Source organism: Sus scrofa, chromosome 11 (genome assembly GCF_054392235.1).
Source record: "Sus scrofa isolate SSC_HxYL_T2T_F1_AM1 chromosome 11, Sscrofa_HxYL_maternal_Yorkshire_Landrace_v2.0, whole genome shotgun sequence".
Lineage (NCBI taxonomy): Eukaryota > Metazoa > Chordata > Mammalia > Artiodactyla > Suidae > Sus > Sus scrofa.
Genome location: NC_139393.1, coordinates 9,736,977 through 9,757,078, shown reverse-complemented (window position 1 = coordinate 9,757,078; position 20,102 = coordinate 9,736,977). Strand labels below are relative to the sequence as shown.

The 20,102-nt window shown below is 36.2% G+C and overlaps 1 protein-coding gene across 10 annotated transcripts in view; it reads right to left on the bottom strand.

Moving 5' to 3' along the window:
- The window catches only part of PDS5B (PDS5 cohesin associated factor B), a 208,855-nt gene that overhangs the window by 107,240 nt on the left and 81,513 nt on the right, over window positions 1-20,102 (bottom strand). For all 10 annotated transcript variants that reach the window (XR_014819173.1, XR_014819174.1, XR_014819175.1 and 7 more), the window contains exons 7-10: window positions 13,539-13,619; window positions 7,693-7,833; window positions 4,978-5,093; window positions 1,452-1,546 (exon numbers count right to left, since the gene is read on the bottom strand). Coding sequence is in view for 6 of the 10 variants with exons in the window: in XM_021065557.2 (XP_020921216.1) it covers window positions 1,452-1,546; window positions 4,978-5,093; window positions 7,693-7,833; window positions 13,539-13,619 (433 nt within the window). In the remaining 4 variants the exon portion in view is untranslated. The remainder of the gene's footprint in view (window positions 1-1,451; window positions 1,547-4,977; window positions 5,094-7,692; window positions 7,834-13,538; window positions 13,620-20,102) is intronic.

The window sequence follows — 20,102 nt, the reverse complement described above, 5'->3', positions numbered from 1 at the left end:
GAAGGTTCCAAGCAGGATATCTTCCCAAAAAATAGTTTAACATGTACTACAAGTTGGTTAAGTTAAAAAAGGAATAAATAATTAAATAATAACAAACAATAGCATGAAAAATGAGGGGAGAGTGCTCAGAGTTAACATTTTCAAGAGTCCTTGATTGCTCAGAAAGAAGCTAGTGTTCTTATTAACTTTAGACATATTAATCAATTATGCAGTGAAGCATGAAAGAAAATGTAAAATTTCTAGCCTATGAGGATAAAAAAGGAAAAATGGGAAGAAAATTAATGAACTGAGCAGAAAAGAGAGGAAAACAGGAAAAAAAGAAACAAAGAAGAGGCATGGAAAATAGAAAACACAAAATGAGGGGGTTCCCATTGTGGCTCAGCGGAAATGAATCTGACTAGTATCCATGAGGACACAGGTGTGATTCCGGACCTCACCTGTGGGTTAAAGGCCAGCGTTACCGCTACCGCTACCGTGTGCTGTAGTGTAGGTCGCAGACGCGGCTCGGGTCCAGCACGGCTCTGGCTGTGGTATGGGCTGACAGCTACAGCTCTGATTTGACCCCTGGCCTGGGAACTTCCATGTGCAGCAGATGTGGGCCTAAAAAACCAATTAAAAAAAAAAAAAAAAAAAAAAAAAAAGACAAACACAAAATAAGATAGCAGTAAAAACTCAACTACATCAAATTTTATCATCTCAATAAAATTTTGAAATCACATAGCAACACTATATACATGAACAGATATACATGTGACATAGATAGAAAAACATGAATAGGATTCAGTTCAAACTCAACAGAGAGGATATCTCTGCAGAAGCAGAAGTTTGTGAACAGCGTTCAACTATAATATTCCTTTTTTTTAAAGTCTCCTAAGCTATTATAGCAAAATGCCAACATTTCTGAGGACGACAGTGGCTGTTAGATTCATCTGTATTTTCTGAACTATTTCATAACTGTAACAAATTTAACAGAACAGCAACAGTCAAGATATGATATTAATTACTATAAAAATGCAAAGTTCTGAAATATGTTATAAATATATAGATTTCAGAAAAGTTACCTCCATTAAGTATGGTTAAATTAGTCTATAAAATAATGACTCCCACCTAAGTTCTCAAAATACTAAAGACCATTAAAGTCTCATAATCTATTCAAAGTCAAGACCTGTTCAAATCCAAATGTCAGAAATATTTTTGGAATTGTTCTTATATTTGGAAACCAATATTGTCTCTGATGACACTACTTTTTATACAGGTGCTTCTAGCCTGTGGAGGCACCAGGAAGAAAAAATTCTGGCTTCAGACAGTAACTTCCACACTGACAGACTGAAAGAAGATTTCATACATCATCATCACAAACAACAACAACAAAAGGTTTTCCCCCTATATATGCAACTGACTTCTTCACCAGCAAGCATTTAGGAATATTTACCCTTACAGGTATACAGTACCTGTTAAGTCCTTTGCTAAATCAGGATGGTTCATGAGACAATGGCTAGCAAATTTCACACATTCCAGGCGGATTGGAACATGGATATCATTAAACCTGATAAGACAGAAAGGCAGAGTAATCTTTAAAATAAGAGAAACAGGTATGTGTTTAATCTGCCCTCAATTTATATTTATTTCTCTAAGTAAAAGAGAAAAAAATTTATGCAGGATAATTCAAAGCAGAGCCAGAATATTTTAACAAAGCTTTTGATATATTATATATGTAATGAAAGCTTTGGAACCTCTGTATTAAACCAGGAGGATTTCCTGTGAGAATTATGTACTTTTAAGGTGTATGTTTAAAGAATATTCATTTTGGCTCAAATGCAAGAAATGGAATGACAAAATTTTTCCTTATGAATATTAAATATTATACTTTCAAATATGACTGTTTATGCAAGTATATGTATATACACAGTTCACACATACATTATCTAATCCCATGCTGAAACAAAAACTTTTCCTCAAGTCATTCTTTCTTAAATATAAGATATTCACAAATGTTTGGTAGACTTTGCACCAACCCTGTGTTATTTTATATGACACTAAAAGTGTGCCCAAATTACTCCTATCAAGTGAACCACCGTATTTCCACTAATACCAAAGCAAATTTTTACATGGGAATATAAATATCTTAGTATGTATTGCTAAAAAGTTTAAATTGTTCAATGCATTTAAGTACTTTCTTTCTACTCTTATATTTCCTTCTCTCTTTTTCTTGTCACTTACAATCTGGTGAAGCAACTGTTTTGTGTTTGTGGAGTTTTTCCAGTTTATAGACTGCTAACTGATGTCAATTAACATGTTCCTCTCTCTCAAATCCTGCAAACTATGACCACATTCAGGTTCATTTTTTTAGCAGGACTACTGACTACTTGGTTTTGACATTGTGTTCCTTCCTCAGGAAGCACAGGGTGTCTAGTTGTCTCTGCACCATAAAGTTTACAGTCCATACACATAAGTTCATTATGGACTAAAACAGTGATTTTTTTTGGTTTTTTAATCTTTAAGTAGCAACAAGAACCTTAAAAGTGATATAAGAATTTCCCATTCAACATTTTCATGTCTTAACTGTGAAACAACAAAAAGTTTCCAAATCTTGTATCATCCAATACCACATGAAAAAAATCTAGGAGTTGCAGCTCAGTAGTAATGAAGCCGACTAGGAGCCATGAGGATATGGATTCAATCTCTGGCCTTGCTCAGCGGGCTAAGGATGTGCTGCTGACACAAGCCGTGGTGCAGGTTACAGACAAGGCTCAGATCCTGTGTTGCCGTGGCTGTGGCATAGACCAGCAGCCGTAGCTCCAATTAGACCGCTAGCCTGGGCACTTCCACATGCCTCATATTCAGCCCTAAAAAAGCAAAAAAAAAAGAAAGAAACAAAATCTAACATCAAAACAAAAAAGAAGTCTTCTAAATGAGCAACAAATCACTAATAAAAGCTTATTATCAGGAAAAAATTGCTTTGAAGTACAATCAAAAAAAGTTATGGGAGTTCCCGTCATGGTGCATCAGAAATGAATCTGACTAGGAACCTTGAGGTTGTGGGTTCAACCCCTGGCCTCACTCAGTGGGTTAAGGATCCGGCATTGCCGTGAGCTGTAGTGTAGGTCACAGACATGGCTCGGATCTGGCGTTGCTGTGGCTGTGGCGTTGGCTAGCAGCTGTAGCTCTCTGATTAGACCCCTAGCCTGGGAACCACCATGTGCGGAGGGTAAGGCCCTAAAAAGCAAAAAAAAAAAAAAAAAAAAAAAAAAAATACATATATATATATATATACACACACACACACACACATACACACATACATAAAATCTAGACTTTGGTCTCATGGTTTCCTGAGTGTTTTGAAAATACTCAATCACTGCATATTTTACCATTCTCAACTAAATGTGTACTTCATTAAAAAGCATCTTTAAAAAATACTTTAGCTACTTAAAATTGGTAATAATATACAAGTTTTATGTCACTTATAATAAAAGGAAAAATAACAATGTAAGAGAAAGGTAACAAATTTTAATTAGGATTTTTCCTCCTATAATCCGAGGAAATAAAGTCTGGCTAATCTAAGCCCTGACTTAAATGTATTAAATATTTAAATATTAAATGTCTGTATGTAAAATTGTATGTTTGTTTTAACACATTAAATACTTTAACTTTAGTTGTATAATTTAATTAAACATAAAATTTTTTGCCCTCTTGCCCTAAAACTTTCCACTGTATTTATGGGGAGAAAAAAAAAAATCTAGAAAATCAAACTCAAAATGACAATGGGCTAATATTTATTAGTTTAACACATTTTGTTAAATATTACTATTGAGATACATAAGCAATAATAAGAGTAAGAATTTAAGTCTTAACAAGCATTTATAAAGGTTTATGTTTTCACTTAAAAAATTAGGTAAAGAAAACCAGAGGAGATTAAATTTATTATAATCACTGATAGTTCTGATAATGAAATAGAAAAGTGGTGATAACAATGAAAATATTTTTTTTTAGGACCATGCCTATGGCATATGGAGGTTCCAGGCTATGGGTTGAATGGGAGCCGTAGCCCCTGGCCTACACCACAGCAAGCCTGGATCTGAGCCGAGTCTGCAACCTACACCACAGCTCACGGCCACACCAGATCCTTAACCCACTGAGCAAGGCCAGGGATAGAACCTGCGTCACCATGGATACTAGTCAGATTTGTTTCTGCTGAGCCATGACGGGAATTCCAAAATATTCCAATACAAAGCAAAGACATTAACAATCTTAAATCCTATTTATCTATGACCTAATTGCATTATTTACTATGAGCGTAATAACAAAAAGGGGTGGGGGAATCTATCCTCAGGGTCAAAGCAGGCTTCAGCCAGGGCACTTGGAAGTGGTTTTAAGATACTCAGGGTCAGCTATCTTTAGAAATGTAATGAAATACAATAAAATCTTCTCACAGAAAAAAATTATACAAACATACTCAAAATTCTGCAGCCAACTGCAAGGCGGTTTCTATATCATTAAAAGCATTATAAGAAACCCAGGTTATCATTTCCTCATTACGATGAGAAATGCAGAAGGGTCAGCAGGGGAATATACATGACCATTTATTCATGCTATGGATACCCTCATCCTTACATTATCTATAAATAATCTAATCAAATACAATTTTTTGTGGAGGGGCTATATCTCACAATGATGTATTTTCAGTTGGAATTAACCACTGCTATGTAATAATATGCTTTAATTTCATGATTATAATACTTTTGAAATAAATATTAATAAATATTAAATGTATCTATCATCTTTTAAAAATTACTGAGGACAAAATAAAAAGGGGGATGCTAAAAACATGGCAAATCACCATCAGTATTCAAAAATTTCAAAACATAAAAAACTCTTCATTTTTATGATTTCACAGAACAATCTTAAATGTGGATTTGGTTTAATAAGTAGATGTAAATACATATTACTTTTAAAAAGGACACCAAAACCATATACCTGCCCAAGTAACACTGCCAAAGTGGTTTGTTTTGAGAAGCCAGTTCTGAATCCTTTGCCCCAAACATTTTTGCCAGTAGTTTAACAACTTGAAGGCGTTCCTCATTATCATTGCTCTAAAATAAAACACAACCACAACTTTAAAACCAGAGGTACACCCAGAATAATTTTCCCATGATTTCCCTTAATCTCCAATTTCACAGAAGTTTCATCAACTTCAGCTGAAAAATCACAAAATGTTCCATATATTCTTCACAAAATTAAATGTTCTCTCAAATACTCTAACCATCTCAAATTACATTAAAGCAGTACCCCCCTACACGAAAATTCATTCCAAAGTTTGATGTGATTAAGTTATTAGCTCCTCTTAAAATTGAGGCTTATTTCTATTCAAAGTCAAATTCAAAAACTAACTCACATCAAACCTATTTGGATCCTTAAAAAATTGCTTGTGGTTTTTAAGAACAGAAACTGATAGAGACCAGGCTTACAGTAAACAGGGAATTATGCATGATGGTATTGGTTAAGCCTTTGCAGAAATAAATATGCACTATATCTCCCTATAGGAAAGTTAGTTCATGTACATAGACCAGATTCATAATAGAGTTCAACAATGTGATCAAGTCTTGAACAAGTAAAAAGTAAAATTTCTGCTTTATATATACACTATGGGTAGTCTGGGGACAAGAACTCAAATTATATTATTGATTCTGGTACCTCCAATAAACAACACAGTATTTTAATTAATATGTCAGCCATAATAGGAACTTGAACATAAAATGTGACAGAGATTGTCAAAAAGCGCCAATATTCTAGGTACTATGGACAGCACTATAGATTTTTTTTCTTTTTGGCCACGCCTGCAGCGTGTGGAAGTTCCCAGGCCAAAGATCAAACCTGTGCTACAACAGTGACCCAAGCCATTGCAGTGACAATGCTGGATCCTTGGCCTACTGCGCCACAAGAGAACGCTCAGATTTCCTTTTAAATCTTTTGAAGTTTTAAACCAGTGCCTCAGCCTAGCATTCAAAGCCCCCCACAGTATGATCTGACTCATCTCTATTATTTCTTTGATTATTCCTCCAAAAAAGTACTTTTCAACCCTGGCTGAACATTAGAATGACCTTTTATGTTTTAAAACAAACAAACAAAACAAAAACAAAAACTCATTCCTGGACTCTACTGCCAGAAATTCTGATCAAATGGTCTAGGACATCTGCTTGTTTATTAAGGCCCCACAAGTAAAGATTCTAATGTGCAACCAGGAACGATTTAAACTTGCTTTATGGTATCATGCAACTGTAATTCTTTGTGTTCTGCAAATTCACCCAGCACCTTCCTACTTCTATATGCTTCTGCATGCTATTTCCTTGCTTCAGTCATATGCTGTCTGTATCCTTTATGACATTTATATTATCTAGCCTCTTATTAGCTATGGATTTTTCTCCCTCTTCCTCCCACAACAGATGTCAAATTTGCTGAAAGCAGGGATGATAATTCTTTATTTTTGTATTTCTTATAGTATTCAATATTTTAGAGATATTTAGAGATAATCAAATCAATAAATAAAAGTATGACTGCACCTTGCCTCATCAAAATTGCTAACTATCTGAAAGGGGGGGAGGGGGCAGAGCAAGGCCAGTCAATAAATGGCTCACTTGTGAAATACACCAAAAATATACTCCAGAATAAAAATGATTATCTGCTGCATTTTGGGGGTATTTACACTGCCAACATAAACTGTTTATTCTTTTTTTTTTTGTCTTTTTGTCTTTTTGCCATTTCTTGGGCCACTCCCACAGCGTATGGAGGTTCCCAGGCTAGGGGTTGAATCGGAGCTGTAGCCACTGGCCTACACCAGAGCCACAGCAACGCAGAATCCAAGCCGCGTCTGCAACCTACACCACAGCTCATGGCAACGCCGGATCGTCAACCCCCTGAGCAAGGGCAGGGATCGAACCCGCACCCTCATGGTTCCTAGTCGGATTCGTTAACCACTGCACCATGACGGGAACCCCATAAACTGTTTATTCTTTAGTTTTCAGAGACAAACCCAAAACTTTAGAAACAAGAAATTCAATACAGAAATCATTTGAAAACTTTTCTGGGTGCTACAGTGGGGTTCATCAAGAGAATTAATTATAACCAGCTTTATTTAACATGTATATAATAATTTGAAAGAGAATATATTTACCAAAGCTGCATACATGAAATTTAACATTATGGCATAATTTAATGTCAAGGAAATAAGGACATGTTACCAAAAGATTTCAGAAAATCATGTGAAAAGCCAAAGAGCTTTCAAGAAAGGATAGGCAAATACAAGTTAGTATTTATAAAGGTAAAATAATTCACCCTATGTGGATAACAGACCCTAAACTACTTTTATGGCATAATCAAGGGGTCCTGGAACCAATGTACCTCTTAAAAACACAAGTCTGATGTATAGCTATGACCTCAAAGGTCAGTCGCGACCTAGAGTTTATCTGGAAAATATCAACCTGCTAATCATTAATTAAGCAGATTCTACCTGCTAGGCATCATGCCAGGCACCAGAGACACACAAATAGGCAAGGCACAAACATGTAAGTAAGTAACAGTAATATATCAACACATCTGGAACATTCAATTTAAACCGCTATAAGTATTAAAAAGCTATAAATAATGCTACTTGCTAATCTGGTTGATAAAATCATATTATTTTAGAATAGTTACCTTCAATTTAAATTCAAGCTGGGGTAAAACTGAGAGCAGCAAATGACTATCAATATTATAGAGCTCCAAAATTAAGTCAAAGACATGCTCTGACAAATCGCTGATAGATGTTTTCCCAAGCATCAGAACCTGATTAAAAAACTTTTGAGAAAGAAAATTTACCATTAATAGAAGAGAAACCACAGTAGATAAAAATTTTCTCAAATCTTTTTTTTGGGGGGGTTTGTAACGATTTTTATTTTTTCCATTATAGCTGATTTACATTGTTCTGTCAATTTTCTATTGCATAGCAAGGTGACCCAGTCACACATACATGTATATATTCTTTTTTCTCACGTTATCATGCTCCATCACAAGTGACCAGACATAGTAGTTCCCAGTGCTATACAGCAAGATCCCATTGCTTATCTAAATTTTCTAAAATCTTATTATCCAATTCATTATCATTTTATACAAAGTCATAAGAGGTATATTAAAACATTTTTTAAACAGTAGGTGGGAAACCACTATAGGCTACATAAAAAAATAAAACATGGAATTCAGTTTGTATATGATAAAAGACAGGTACTTTGTACTGACTCGTCAATCAGCATATCAATAAACATCTTACTTACCAAATATACTTTATTCCCTATTTGGTGCTTACCATATTTTATCCTGTGTTAGAGTTATTTGTATACCCATCTTACTTCTCTACTAGATAAATTTCTTAAGGGCAAGAGGTCACATTCTATTCAGCCTACCAGTACAGGCAACACCACCACCCAAGTCAAAGCTTTGCACCTTCACAGCAGGAGGCAATTCCATTTTTAAAACATGTAATTTTACATTTACAACATAAAACAACATCTTTCATATTTTGTCTTTTATATTCTGATAAACAATGCACATATATGTATAAGGTTTATAGCCTAATTATAATCTAATTAAAAGCATACACAAAGAGAATCCAAATTTGAACTTTTTCTATAAGCAGCCAGCTCTTAACTAGTTTCCACATGCAGACCATTCATCACATCGCTACCAAAAATGGTAAAGATACATGGCATAATGATCAAGTTCCTTTCTATTTAAAGTCTTCCAAATATGAAAAAAAAATTAACCGAGAGCATATACCACATATTCTCAACAGTATCTTCTGTTTCCTTGAAGAAGGAGTTAAGGATTCTCCCCACTGCATAAGCTGTCCTGAACTCTTCTCTCTGTGACAGTTAACATATAACTTGGCTGAATGAGGTTTTCTATCCAGAAAGTACAAAGTCAAGGACTTTACACCTCAGTGTCTTCTCTGCTTACTTTTAGTTCTCGAACTGTTCTCTTTTTTTCCTTTTCCTTTCCTTCTTTTTATGGCCACACCTGAGGCATATGGAAGTTCCCAGGCTAGGAGTTGAATCGAAGCTGCAGCTGCCAGCCTACACCACAGCCAACACTGGATCCAAGCCACATCTGAGACCTACACTGGATCCTTAACCCAACGAGTGAGGCTGGGATAGAACCTGCATCCCCACAGACACCATGCTGGATTCTAAACCCACTGAGAACTGCTCTCGGGTTGTTCTTAGGTGAAGCTTTTTAGATCTATGCATTTGTACCAAATACCTAGTCATGAAGGGGAGAAAAGAACAAATTTATTCTACTGTTCTTTATTGGTTTGAAAAATAACTTGTCCTCCTTCTTCTTCATTTTTGTGGGAAAAGAATTTCATGGTTATATTCATCAAAGGTTATATTCTCATTCAGGTTAAAAATAAAGTGGCTTTGTTGTTTTCATTCATAAATTTTCTCCTGTTTAAAATCATATCTACCTTTCCTTAACGAAAAACAGTAATTCTTTCAAATTTGGCAACCTCAATGACCCAGCCATCCTCTTCTTCTACCTGTCTGGGAAAAACTCGTTTAAAAATGGAAAAAGGAGCTCCCGTAGTGGCTCAGTGGTTAACGAACCTGACTAGTATCCATGAGGACTCAGGTTCAATCCCACCTTGCTCAGTGGCTTAAGGATCTGGCGTTGCTGTGAGCTGTGGTGTAAGCTACAGACGTGGCTCAGATCCCGTGTTGCTGTGGCTGTGGTGTAGGTGGGCAGCTGTAGCTCCAATCTGACCCTTAGCCTGGGATCTTCCATGTGCCATGGGTACAGCCCTATAAAAAAGACAGACAGACAGACAGACCAGAAGGAAGGAAGGTAGGTAGGAAGGAAGGAAGGAAGGAAGGAAAGGAAAGGAAACGAAACGAAAGGAAAGGAAACGAAAGGAAACGAAAGGAGGGAGAGAGGGAGGGAGGGAAGAAGGAAGGAAGGAAGGAAGGAAGGACAAAATGAGGAATGAACGAAAGAAAGAAAATGGAAGAAAAAAATCCCCTGGCTTAACTTCTTACAAATTCTGTCAAAAACATTTTTTTTGACACTTATAATCTCCATCTATCTCCAAGTCAGTCTTCTCCACTGTATAACAAGAGCCTAGCACAGTGCCTGACAGAGGTATCCAATGTAGATTTAGTAAATGGATGAATAATATGTATGTAACAGGTACTATGATACAAGTATTAGTAAAACAACCTCCCTGAGGGCTTACGATTTAGTGGAGAAAGCAGATATAGAGTCGAATGAAGTATTTCCTTCCAGAAAACATTATCTTCATTTACAAATGGGTAACTAATTTTCACATTACAAATTAAATAAAAACTGCCTCCTAATGAAAGGAGTAGGAGTAAGTTAAGCGTCAGTAAAAAATCCTACCATGGATTTAAAAGATCAATTTTAATTAAAAGTCTTTTCACACTAATTAATACATTCTCTACAATCATCCCAACCATCCACTCCAATAATTGAGGCAAAATGAAATTAAGCAATTTAAACCTGATAGATTTTTCAGTCCAACAAAATTCTGTGTCATCCTCTAAAACTTATCATTAAAAAGATCTAATAAAAGAATTCTCTGGCGGCCCAGTGGGTTAAGGATCCAGCTTTGTCACTGCTGTGGCTCTGGTTTGATCCCTGGCCTGGGAACTTACACATGCCCAGCAGATTCGGCCAAAAAAAAAATCTAGTACAAAATTGGAGTTCCCACTGTGGCTCAGCAGTAATGAACCCGACTAGTATTCATGAGGTTGCAGGTTTGATCCCTGGCCTCGGCCAGTGGGTTAAGGATTCGGCATTGACGTGAGCTGTGGTGTAGGCCTGCAGTTGCAGCTCCAATTCAACCCCTAACCTGGGAACTTTCATATGTCACGGGTGCAACCCGAAAAAGACCAAAAAAAAAGAGAAAGATCTAGTCAAAAATAGCACACCAAGAAGTGATCCATTCAGGAAATTTTTGAACTGTCACTATGTATTTTTTGTTTTTGATACTGAAGCACCTTTTTAAATATATATACCCTTTTTAGTTTCCTGAGTTGTCAAATTATAACAAACTTTATTTTTAAAAATAGTCTACAACACTACAGTGACTTCTTAAATTTTATATACATAAGAATCAGTACCTATATAGAATAAATTTGAATCTGTCTATAAATATTAGTGAAAAAAGATACAAGTAAGAGACAGAGTAGGGTTACTATATCTTGATATCCTATATATTACGCTATATATTACATCATATATATATATATTCATACATATATATATAAATACCTTGATATCTTACCTCTATTTTTGCTTGCTAATTCTCTACTAGAAGAATAAATAAATAATGGCTATTACATGCATAAGTCCAAAAAGGCTGAGAATGATTTTCAACTGTATTAAAATCCCACAAGACAATTAATCTCAACAGGGAGCATTCTACATTTAACTGTATAGGCTTGAGGTAGAAAAATAAGATGATTTATAAGGAAAGAAAGGGAAAAAAAACCCAGCAATTCTTAATGACTTCTTAGCTAACTCTCAAATAAGGCAAAGGACTGGAAAACAGGGAAAGATGAAAACATAATGACAAAGTAGTGGGAATAAATCATAACTGAAAGTGTGCTCAGATCATTCTACTAATCCAGTGCTTCCTGTACCCCCATCTCACCCCCAGCTTCTGAGATAAATATAAGAACAAAGTATGGAAGAGGTTGTCTATTTCTGTAGGCAAGAATAAGAACAGGAAATTAACATGAGGTGTAAGCGACAGAGAAATGTTTTTATTTTGACTTATCTAAGATTGTTAAAAATATTTCCTCTATCCTTCTTTCAACTCTTATTACAAATACATTCAGACATACACAAATGTTGAGAGTACAGTCTAATGAACCTAATCACCCAGTTTCAATAAACACCATCATTCCATCTTAACCTTTTTTTCCTTTTATTTTCCAAATCCAAAAAACAAATCAACATAGTGTAGTGTTTTTATTTTTATGCCAGAAAAAGGCATCCAAAAAAAGGTAAGTTTCCCCTAAAAACCATCTGGCTTGGCAATACCACTTTAAATAAATGACCACCAGGAGGAGCTCACCTAGTTTATATAATGGCCATGGAGAGAGTCATTCAGGGGCACTTGAAGCAAGGACAAGGCAAGGGGTATGTCATCACAGAATACTTAAATTACATTTAGTTCTACAAAGCTCAAGTGCCAGTAGTCAATAGCAAAAGGACTCAATCCATTCATCTAACCAATTTATCCCAGCCAATACCCAAGACTCACAAAACTTGCAGAAATCAGTATTTGGAATTCCCTGGCAATCTGACTGGAGCTATTAAGACAGATTATTCAATTTGAATCTCCAAATTCTAAAAGTTCATGTGCTAAAACAATTTCTTTATAAATCAAATACATTTTTTCCAAATCATCAAGTGCTTAAAATTATTTAAGGCCATAAGCCAGAAACAAAAATCCAAGGTATTACTCCATAAAGTATGTTACTTTTCAAAGTACATCTTTTCATGATGTATTTTATATAGTGACTTAAATTTTGTATACTTCAAGAAAAATTCTCCTTCAATACACTTCAGGGAAATTAAACACAACAGTAATTATAAAAGGCTTTTGTTCTCTTTTTTCAGTAAGGCATTTATATCCTTTATGTCACTAGATGTGGGTAAAAGTAGAAAGCAGGTAGAAAGACAGATCTGCTACACAATTCCATAGGCCAACATTAAAAGATGGTGTTCTAGATTTTCTTTTATTCCCAATCAAATATTTATTTTCCCAATCCAGAAAATGTATCAACATAGTATACTGTTATTTTCTTATTTTTATGCCATGTAATACAACGTGAATGTTGCCATGTAGGGTAGTGCAACTCATAAGCTCCTATCAGTGAACCTAACAGGTAAAACACACCTATGAAAATAAATAGAAGATGGCTGATCATAAATAAGTAGATTTGAGATGATAATGAAAGAGCTCAATTCATTGCAATTCTTCCCCTTTCCTCAGAAGAGGTAGGTTTAATACGGGATCTACCCCAGGGATAGCAAGATAGGCAACTTTCACCGTTACTGCTATCATTCATGCCTGCCGTCTTCGACTTTTATGTCCTGATGTTAGGTCGTATCTTCTTCCTGTACAAATTAGTTTAATTCCCAAAGAGCTGTAAGCAATTTCTCTGAATAATGAAAAGTTCCATATATTTTATCTAATTATATCTAACTCAGTATCCAACAACAGAAAGTGTATCTTGCCAATAACCAAAATAAAAACTGTTTTAGTCCCTAGGCAATGTGGGAAAATGAAATGAACAAAAGAAAATGAGAGCTTAACTTTCAGAAAATATTAAAATAATAATTTCAAATAATAAGGAGAAAGAAAATACACTTAATGATTAAAAAATACAAAATTTTAAAGTGTGTACTTGACGAAATTTTGCTTCTAGTAGTTTTTAAAATTTTGGCTGTTATTTCTGACAACCAATTACAAGACTTACATTGGTAATATATGGTTCAATAGCTTGAGCTGTCCTCTTCAGTAAAGCCTTTGCCAAATCATATGCTTGCTTATTTAAATTCTGAAAAACAAACAGTATCTATATTATACACTCCTCCATATGAAAAATGAAATAATGCCTTTATTCAAAAAGCCACTCTTTAGTAAATGAAAGAGGAAACTGTCTAGGACTCAATTAGAATAAAATGAAATGTGCAAAGCAACTTTTCTCCTAAAGTTAACTGGTTTACAGCCAGAACGGCCATCATCCAAAAGTCTACAAACAATAAGTGCTGTAGAGGGTGTGGAGAAAAGGGAACCCTAGTACACTGTTGGTGGGAATGTAAATTGGTGCAACCACTGTGAAAAACAGCATGGAGATTCCTCAGAAAACTAAACATAGAACTACCATTTGATCCAGCAATCCCACTCCTGGACATCTATCCAGAGAAAACCACGACTCGCTAAGACACATGTACTTCAGTGTTCATTGCAGGACTATTTTCAATAGCCAAGACATGGAAACAACCTAAATGTCCATCGACAGAGGGGTGGATCAAGAACATGTGGTACATATACGCAATGGAGAATTACTCAGCCATTAAAAGAACAAAATACTGGCATCTTTAGCAACACAGATGGACCTAGAAATTATCATGCTGAGTGAAGGCAGACAATGAGACACCAACATCCAATGCTTTCACTGACATGTGCAATCTGGAAAAAGGACACAATGAACTTCTTTGCAGAACAGACACTGACTCACAGACTTTGAAAAACTTATGGTTTCCAAAGGAGACAGTGCAGGGGGTAGGGGAATGCGCTGGGGTTGTGGGATGGAAATCCTATAAAATTAGATTGTGATGATCATTGTACAACTATAAATGTAATAAATTCGTTGAGTAATTTGAAAAAAGGCGAAGAAAAAGAAAAAAAAAAGAAACCAGAAAAATAAAATTAACTGGTTTAGTAAACCATAAGATCTCTTCCAAGCAAGGATAATTACCTTCATATCTCCTTCATAGTATAGGGTGAATAAATATTTATTAAACAGAAAAGGACATACAAAGTCACTGTAAAGCTAACTGCAAAGTCAGTTCAGCTAAGTACAAATACATGCTATTTCACTCCAAGACCAAAAGAACCAAAACATCTTAAGAGAATGAAATGGGTTCTAGTGTTGATAGAATTGGCGAATCCAAGGTGAACAAAGACAAGAGTTTTGGGGCAGCTCTCAAAGCACATCTCAGAACACAATTTAAGTCCAAAGACTTAAGAAACATAGCAGAGTCCATACTATTCAATAGTATTTTCAATAGCATGAAAAGAAAAAAAAGCACAAGAAAAAAATACCTTAAGGGGAGTTCCCATCATGGCTCAGTGGTTAACGAATCTGACTAGAAACCATGAGGTTGTGGGTTCGATCCCTGCCCTTGCTCAGTGGGTTAAGGAACCGGCGTTGCCATGAGCTGTGGTGTAGGCTGCAGACGTGGCTCGGATCCCGAGTGGCTGTGGCCGTGGTGTAGGCCGGCGGCTACAGCTCCGATTCAACCCCTAGCCTTGGAACCTCCATATGCCACAGAAGCGGCCCAAGAAATGGCAAAAAGACAAAAAAAAAAAAAAAAAACAAAACTTAAGAAAAAAAGTTTCTAAGAGACTTTGATGATAGAAAGAATTAGTACCAAAGATCTAAAATGGAATCACTATTCCAGTTTAAACATGTTACAGGGAGTTCCCGCTGTGGCTCAGTGGAAACCAACTAGTATTCATGAGGATGTAGGTTCAATCCCTGGTCTCTCTCAGTTAAGAGTTAAGAGGCCAGTGTTGCCATGAGCTGTGGTACAGGATGGCAGTTGCGACTCCGATTTGACCACTGGCCTGCGAACTTCCATGTGCCACAAGTGTGGTCCTAAAAAGAAAAAAAAAAAAAAAAAATCACAGAGTAGGAAGATTGTATATATCCTGAAATTCACACTCAGCATTTTTTTTTTTTTTTTTTTTTTTGGTCTTTTTTTGCTATTTCTTGGGCCACTCCCGCGGCATATTGACGTTCCCAGGCTAGGGGTTGAATCGGAGCTGCAGTCACCGGCCTACACCAGAACCACAGCAATGCTGGATCCGAGCCCAGACTGCAACCTACACCACAGCTCACGGCAACGCTGGTTCCTTAACCCACTGAGCAAGGGCAGGGACCGAACCCGCAACCTCATGGTTCCTAGTCGGATTCGTTAACCACTGCGCCACGACGGGAACTCCATCAGCGTATTTTTAGAGTTACCTGCATTGATGCTTTGTACTATATTATTTCATTCATTTCTAGCTGTTTACCATTTCAATATTAATATGCTACAGCTTTTTTTTTTTGGTCTTTTTGTCTTTTAGGGCCGCACCTGCGGCATATGGAGGTTCCCAGGCCAGGGATCGAATTGGAGCTGTAGCCACTGGCCTACGCCACAGCCACAGCAACTCCATATACGAGCCATGTCTGCAACCTACACCACAGCTCACGGCAGCATCGGATCCTTAACGCACTGAGCGAGGCCAGGGATCGAAAAAATGACCTCATGGATGCTAGTTGGGTTTGCTAATTGCTGAGCCATGACAGGAACTCCTGCTATAGCTTTTTAACTCATTCCCCTATTCATAGATATTCAATTGTCTTGTACATGCCTCCGTGCACATATACAAAATGATTTTCAGTAAATACTATCTCTGCCATTTTTCAAATGAGCTGTTTTGCCTTATCCGAAGTTTCTCTATCAATTCTATACACTAAACATTTGTCCATTATGTGCATAACATATATTAGCCTATATTTTTTTTACAATGTTTATGTTGTCTTATAGCATGTAAGTTTTAATTTTAATATAATCTATCAATCTTTTCCTATTTGGCTTGTGCTCTCTAGATATTTCTTAAATTCTTTTCTACATTGAGATTAAGACATTGTTTTATATTTTCAAATGAAATTCTAAAGATTTGCTTTTCAGGAGTTCCCTCTGTGGCACAGTGGGTTAAGGACCCAGTGTTGCCACTGCAGCACTGCTGTGGTGTAGGTTGATTCTTAGCCCAGGAACCTCCAAATGTCATGTATGTGGCCCCAAAAAAACATTTGCTTTTCAGATTTAGATCTTAATTCTGCCTGTAATTTATGTTTATGCATGAAGTGAATTAAATTCTTTATTACTTCCGTATGTCCTTTTGTCTATCCTTGCCTGATTACAAAGGGACATATGAAACACTGTCTTAATACCAGGTAAGATAAATCCTCACTTTCTTATTCTTCTTCAAAAATCAATTTGTCAAATTATATACCCACGCAGTTTCTATTTTGACTGGATTATCTCTTAGTATGCAGGGGACTGACTCCATGATGATACTGAGTTTCCCCATCCCACAAACATTACAAATCATGCAACATATTTAAGACTTCTTTTATACCTTTCTGTAAATTACAGTGATGTTCAACATAAGGTCATATACATTGTTACTACATTTCTAGGTAGCTCACGTCTTTGTTAAAGCTACAAATTAAAATCTTTTGAAATTAGACTAGCAGACATTCACACACTGATCTATCTAGCAACTTTGCAGAATTTTCTTATTTGTTCTAGAAACGAATCTGTACACTGTTTTGCGTTTTTCCTGCACAGGCAGTCATAACATCTAAAAATAATTTCAGTTTTCTTTCTCTTTTCTAATCCTTTTATATTTTATATTTTATTTGTCTTATTCTATTCCACTAACTTTTATTCCAGTTATTTTATTCCACTAAGGCCTCTAGTTAATGCTGATGAGAAACATCATACTTGCCTTTTTCCTGCGTAGAAGTGACATCTTTTAAGGTTCCTAACTTGAAAGAGAATGCTTCATCATTTCACCATAAGTGCAGCAGCATACATAACTGTATCAGTATAAGGAAGTTCCTTTCTCTTGCAAATACTGAGTTTCTATCACAAATTATATCAAATTTTATCAAACAGCCTTTTTATACATCTACTTTTTAATTTTACTGTGAATTTCCACAAATCCTGGTCTACTGCTAACGTTTTCTAAAGTTAATCCATTTTTGTAATCCTAATATAAAGCCAATTTGCTCACTATCATTCTGTATACTGTCTACGCTTATTTTATATGGGACTTACACGACTATATTTTAAACTAAATTAGCCTGTAATTCTTCTTTCTTGCCTTTGATTTTGTCTAGCTTCTCTATGAAGATTATACTCTGCTCATAATGAAAAATGTGGAGCATGCATTCCTTTTCTATAATCTGTAAAAGTCTGCTGATTATCAGCATTATTTGCCACTTAAATGGTTTTTTAAAAATCTGGTGATGAGTTTGAGTTCTGCTGCTGTTGCTATTATTACCACAACTGTTATGTGGAAGGAAGGGTTTTTGTTTTATGGATATAGTTTTGTTTTTTTTGTTTCAGTCACACCCGTGGCATGTGGAATTTCCAGGGCCATGAAACGAACCTGCACCAAAGCAGTAACCAGAGCCACTGCAGTGACAATGTTGGATCCTTAACCTGCTGACCTGCCAGGGAACTCCTGGATGTAGTTTTTAAAACCAATTAAATTTCCTTTAATGGTTAGAAGTTATTCAAGATTTTGAGAAAAAAAATTTTTCTAGGAATTTGCTTCCTCTAATTCCAAATATATTAGCATGAAATATTATCAATAGACTTGTCTATCGATCTTTTTAATATCTGATGTTCCTCATTTCCTCATTTCACTCTAAAAGTGTATATGGATACCATCTCCCTTTTTCTGATTCAACCTGCCAAGAGTATGCCAATTTAATGTACTTTTTCTTTTTTTTTTTTTTTTTTTTTTTTTTTTTTTTTAAAGAAGCTTTTTTTTTTTTTTTTTTTTTTTTGTCTTTTTGTTGTTGTTGTTGTTGCTGCTATTTCTTGGGCCGCTCCCGCGGCATATGGAGGTTCCCAGGCTAGGGGTTGAATCGGAGCTGTAGCCACCGGCCTACGCCAGAGCCACAGCAACACGGGATCCGAGCCGCGTCTGCAACCTACACCACAGCTCACGGCAACGCCGGATCGTTAACCCACTGAGCAAGGGCAGGGATCGAACCCGCAACCTCATGGTTCCTAGTCGGATTCGTTAACCACTGCGCCACGACGGGAACTCCTAATGTACTTTTTCTGAAACGTCACTTTCTATTTCATTGATTTCTGTTCTTAATTATTTACTTCCTTGTACAGTTTTGGTTTGGGTTTGTTTTTTTGTTTGTTTGTTTGTTTGGCAACCACAGCATGTAGAAGTTCCAGAGCCAAGGACTGAATCTACTGGAACTGCTGAGCCACCAAGGAATTTCACAGTTTGTCTATTTTGATGATATTTTTATTACTTCTTGAACTTAACATTTAAATAAAATTAGACTTAAAAAAACATTAGGGGAGTTCCCGTCGTGGCACAGTGGTTAACGAATCCAACTAGGAACCATGTGGTTGCGGGTTCCATCCCTGCCCTTGCTCAGTGGGTTAATGATCCGGCGTTGCCATGAGCTGTGGTGTAGATTGAAGACGTGGCTCGGATCCCGCGTTGCTGTGCTCTGGCATAGGCTGCCAGCTACAGCTCTGATTAGACCCCTAGCCTGGGAACCTCCATATGCCACGGGAGTGGCCCAAAGAAATAGCAAAAATACATAAAAACAAAACAAACAAACAAAAAATTAGGTTGAATCCCACAATTTTAATATGATCATTTAAATTATCATTTCTGAAAATTTTATAATTGCCACTATGATTTATTCTTTTAACAGATTAATTACAAGTGATAATCTGGTTAATTTTGTGGGGATTTTGGATTTTGTTTTTTGTCTACACCCATAGTGTACCGAAGTTTTGGAGCCAGGAATCAAACTCGTGCCATAGCAACATCCTGATCCACTGCAGTGACAATGCCAGATCCTTAACCTGCTGTGCCACGGGGACCTCTCAAATATTGCATTTTAAAATCCTCAATAGTTTTACAAACTGTTGGTCTTTTTGACTTATAATCACTGGAAACTGTACTAAAAAGGTCCACCAAATTGTGAGTTTATTTTTCCTTATAATTCTTTCAATGTATGCTTTATGTATTTTGAGCATATGTACATACAAGTTTAGATATCTTCCTAAGAACTAAAACAAACTCACCATTGTATAAATCCTTTTCATTATACTCAATAGAGACTACAACATCTAAATTTAACACAATCTACTTCAGTTTTCTTCTGGCAAATCTTTTTTCCAACCCTTTTTTTTCCTTTTCAAGACCACACCTGTAGCACATGTAAGTTCCTGGGCTAAGGGATGATTCGGAGCTGCAGCTGCCAGCCTATGACACAGGCACAGCAACAGCAGATCTGAGCCCCATCTGAGACCTATGCTACAGCAACGATGGATCTTTAACCCTCTAAGCAAGGCCATGGAATGAACCTGCATTCTCAGAGATACTGTCAGGTTCTTAACCTGCTGAGCCACAATGGGAACTCCTTTTTTCCATTCTTTTTTAATTTCAACCTTTTTGTAACAGTATTGTTGTTATCTCCATTAACAATGAC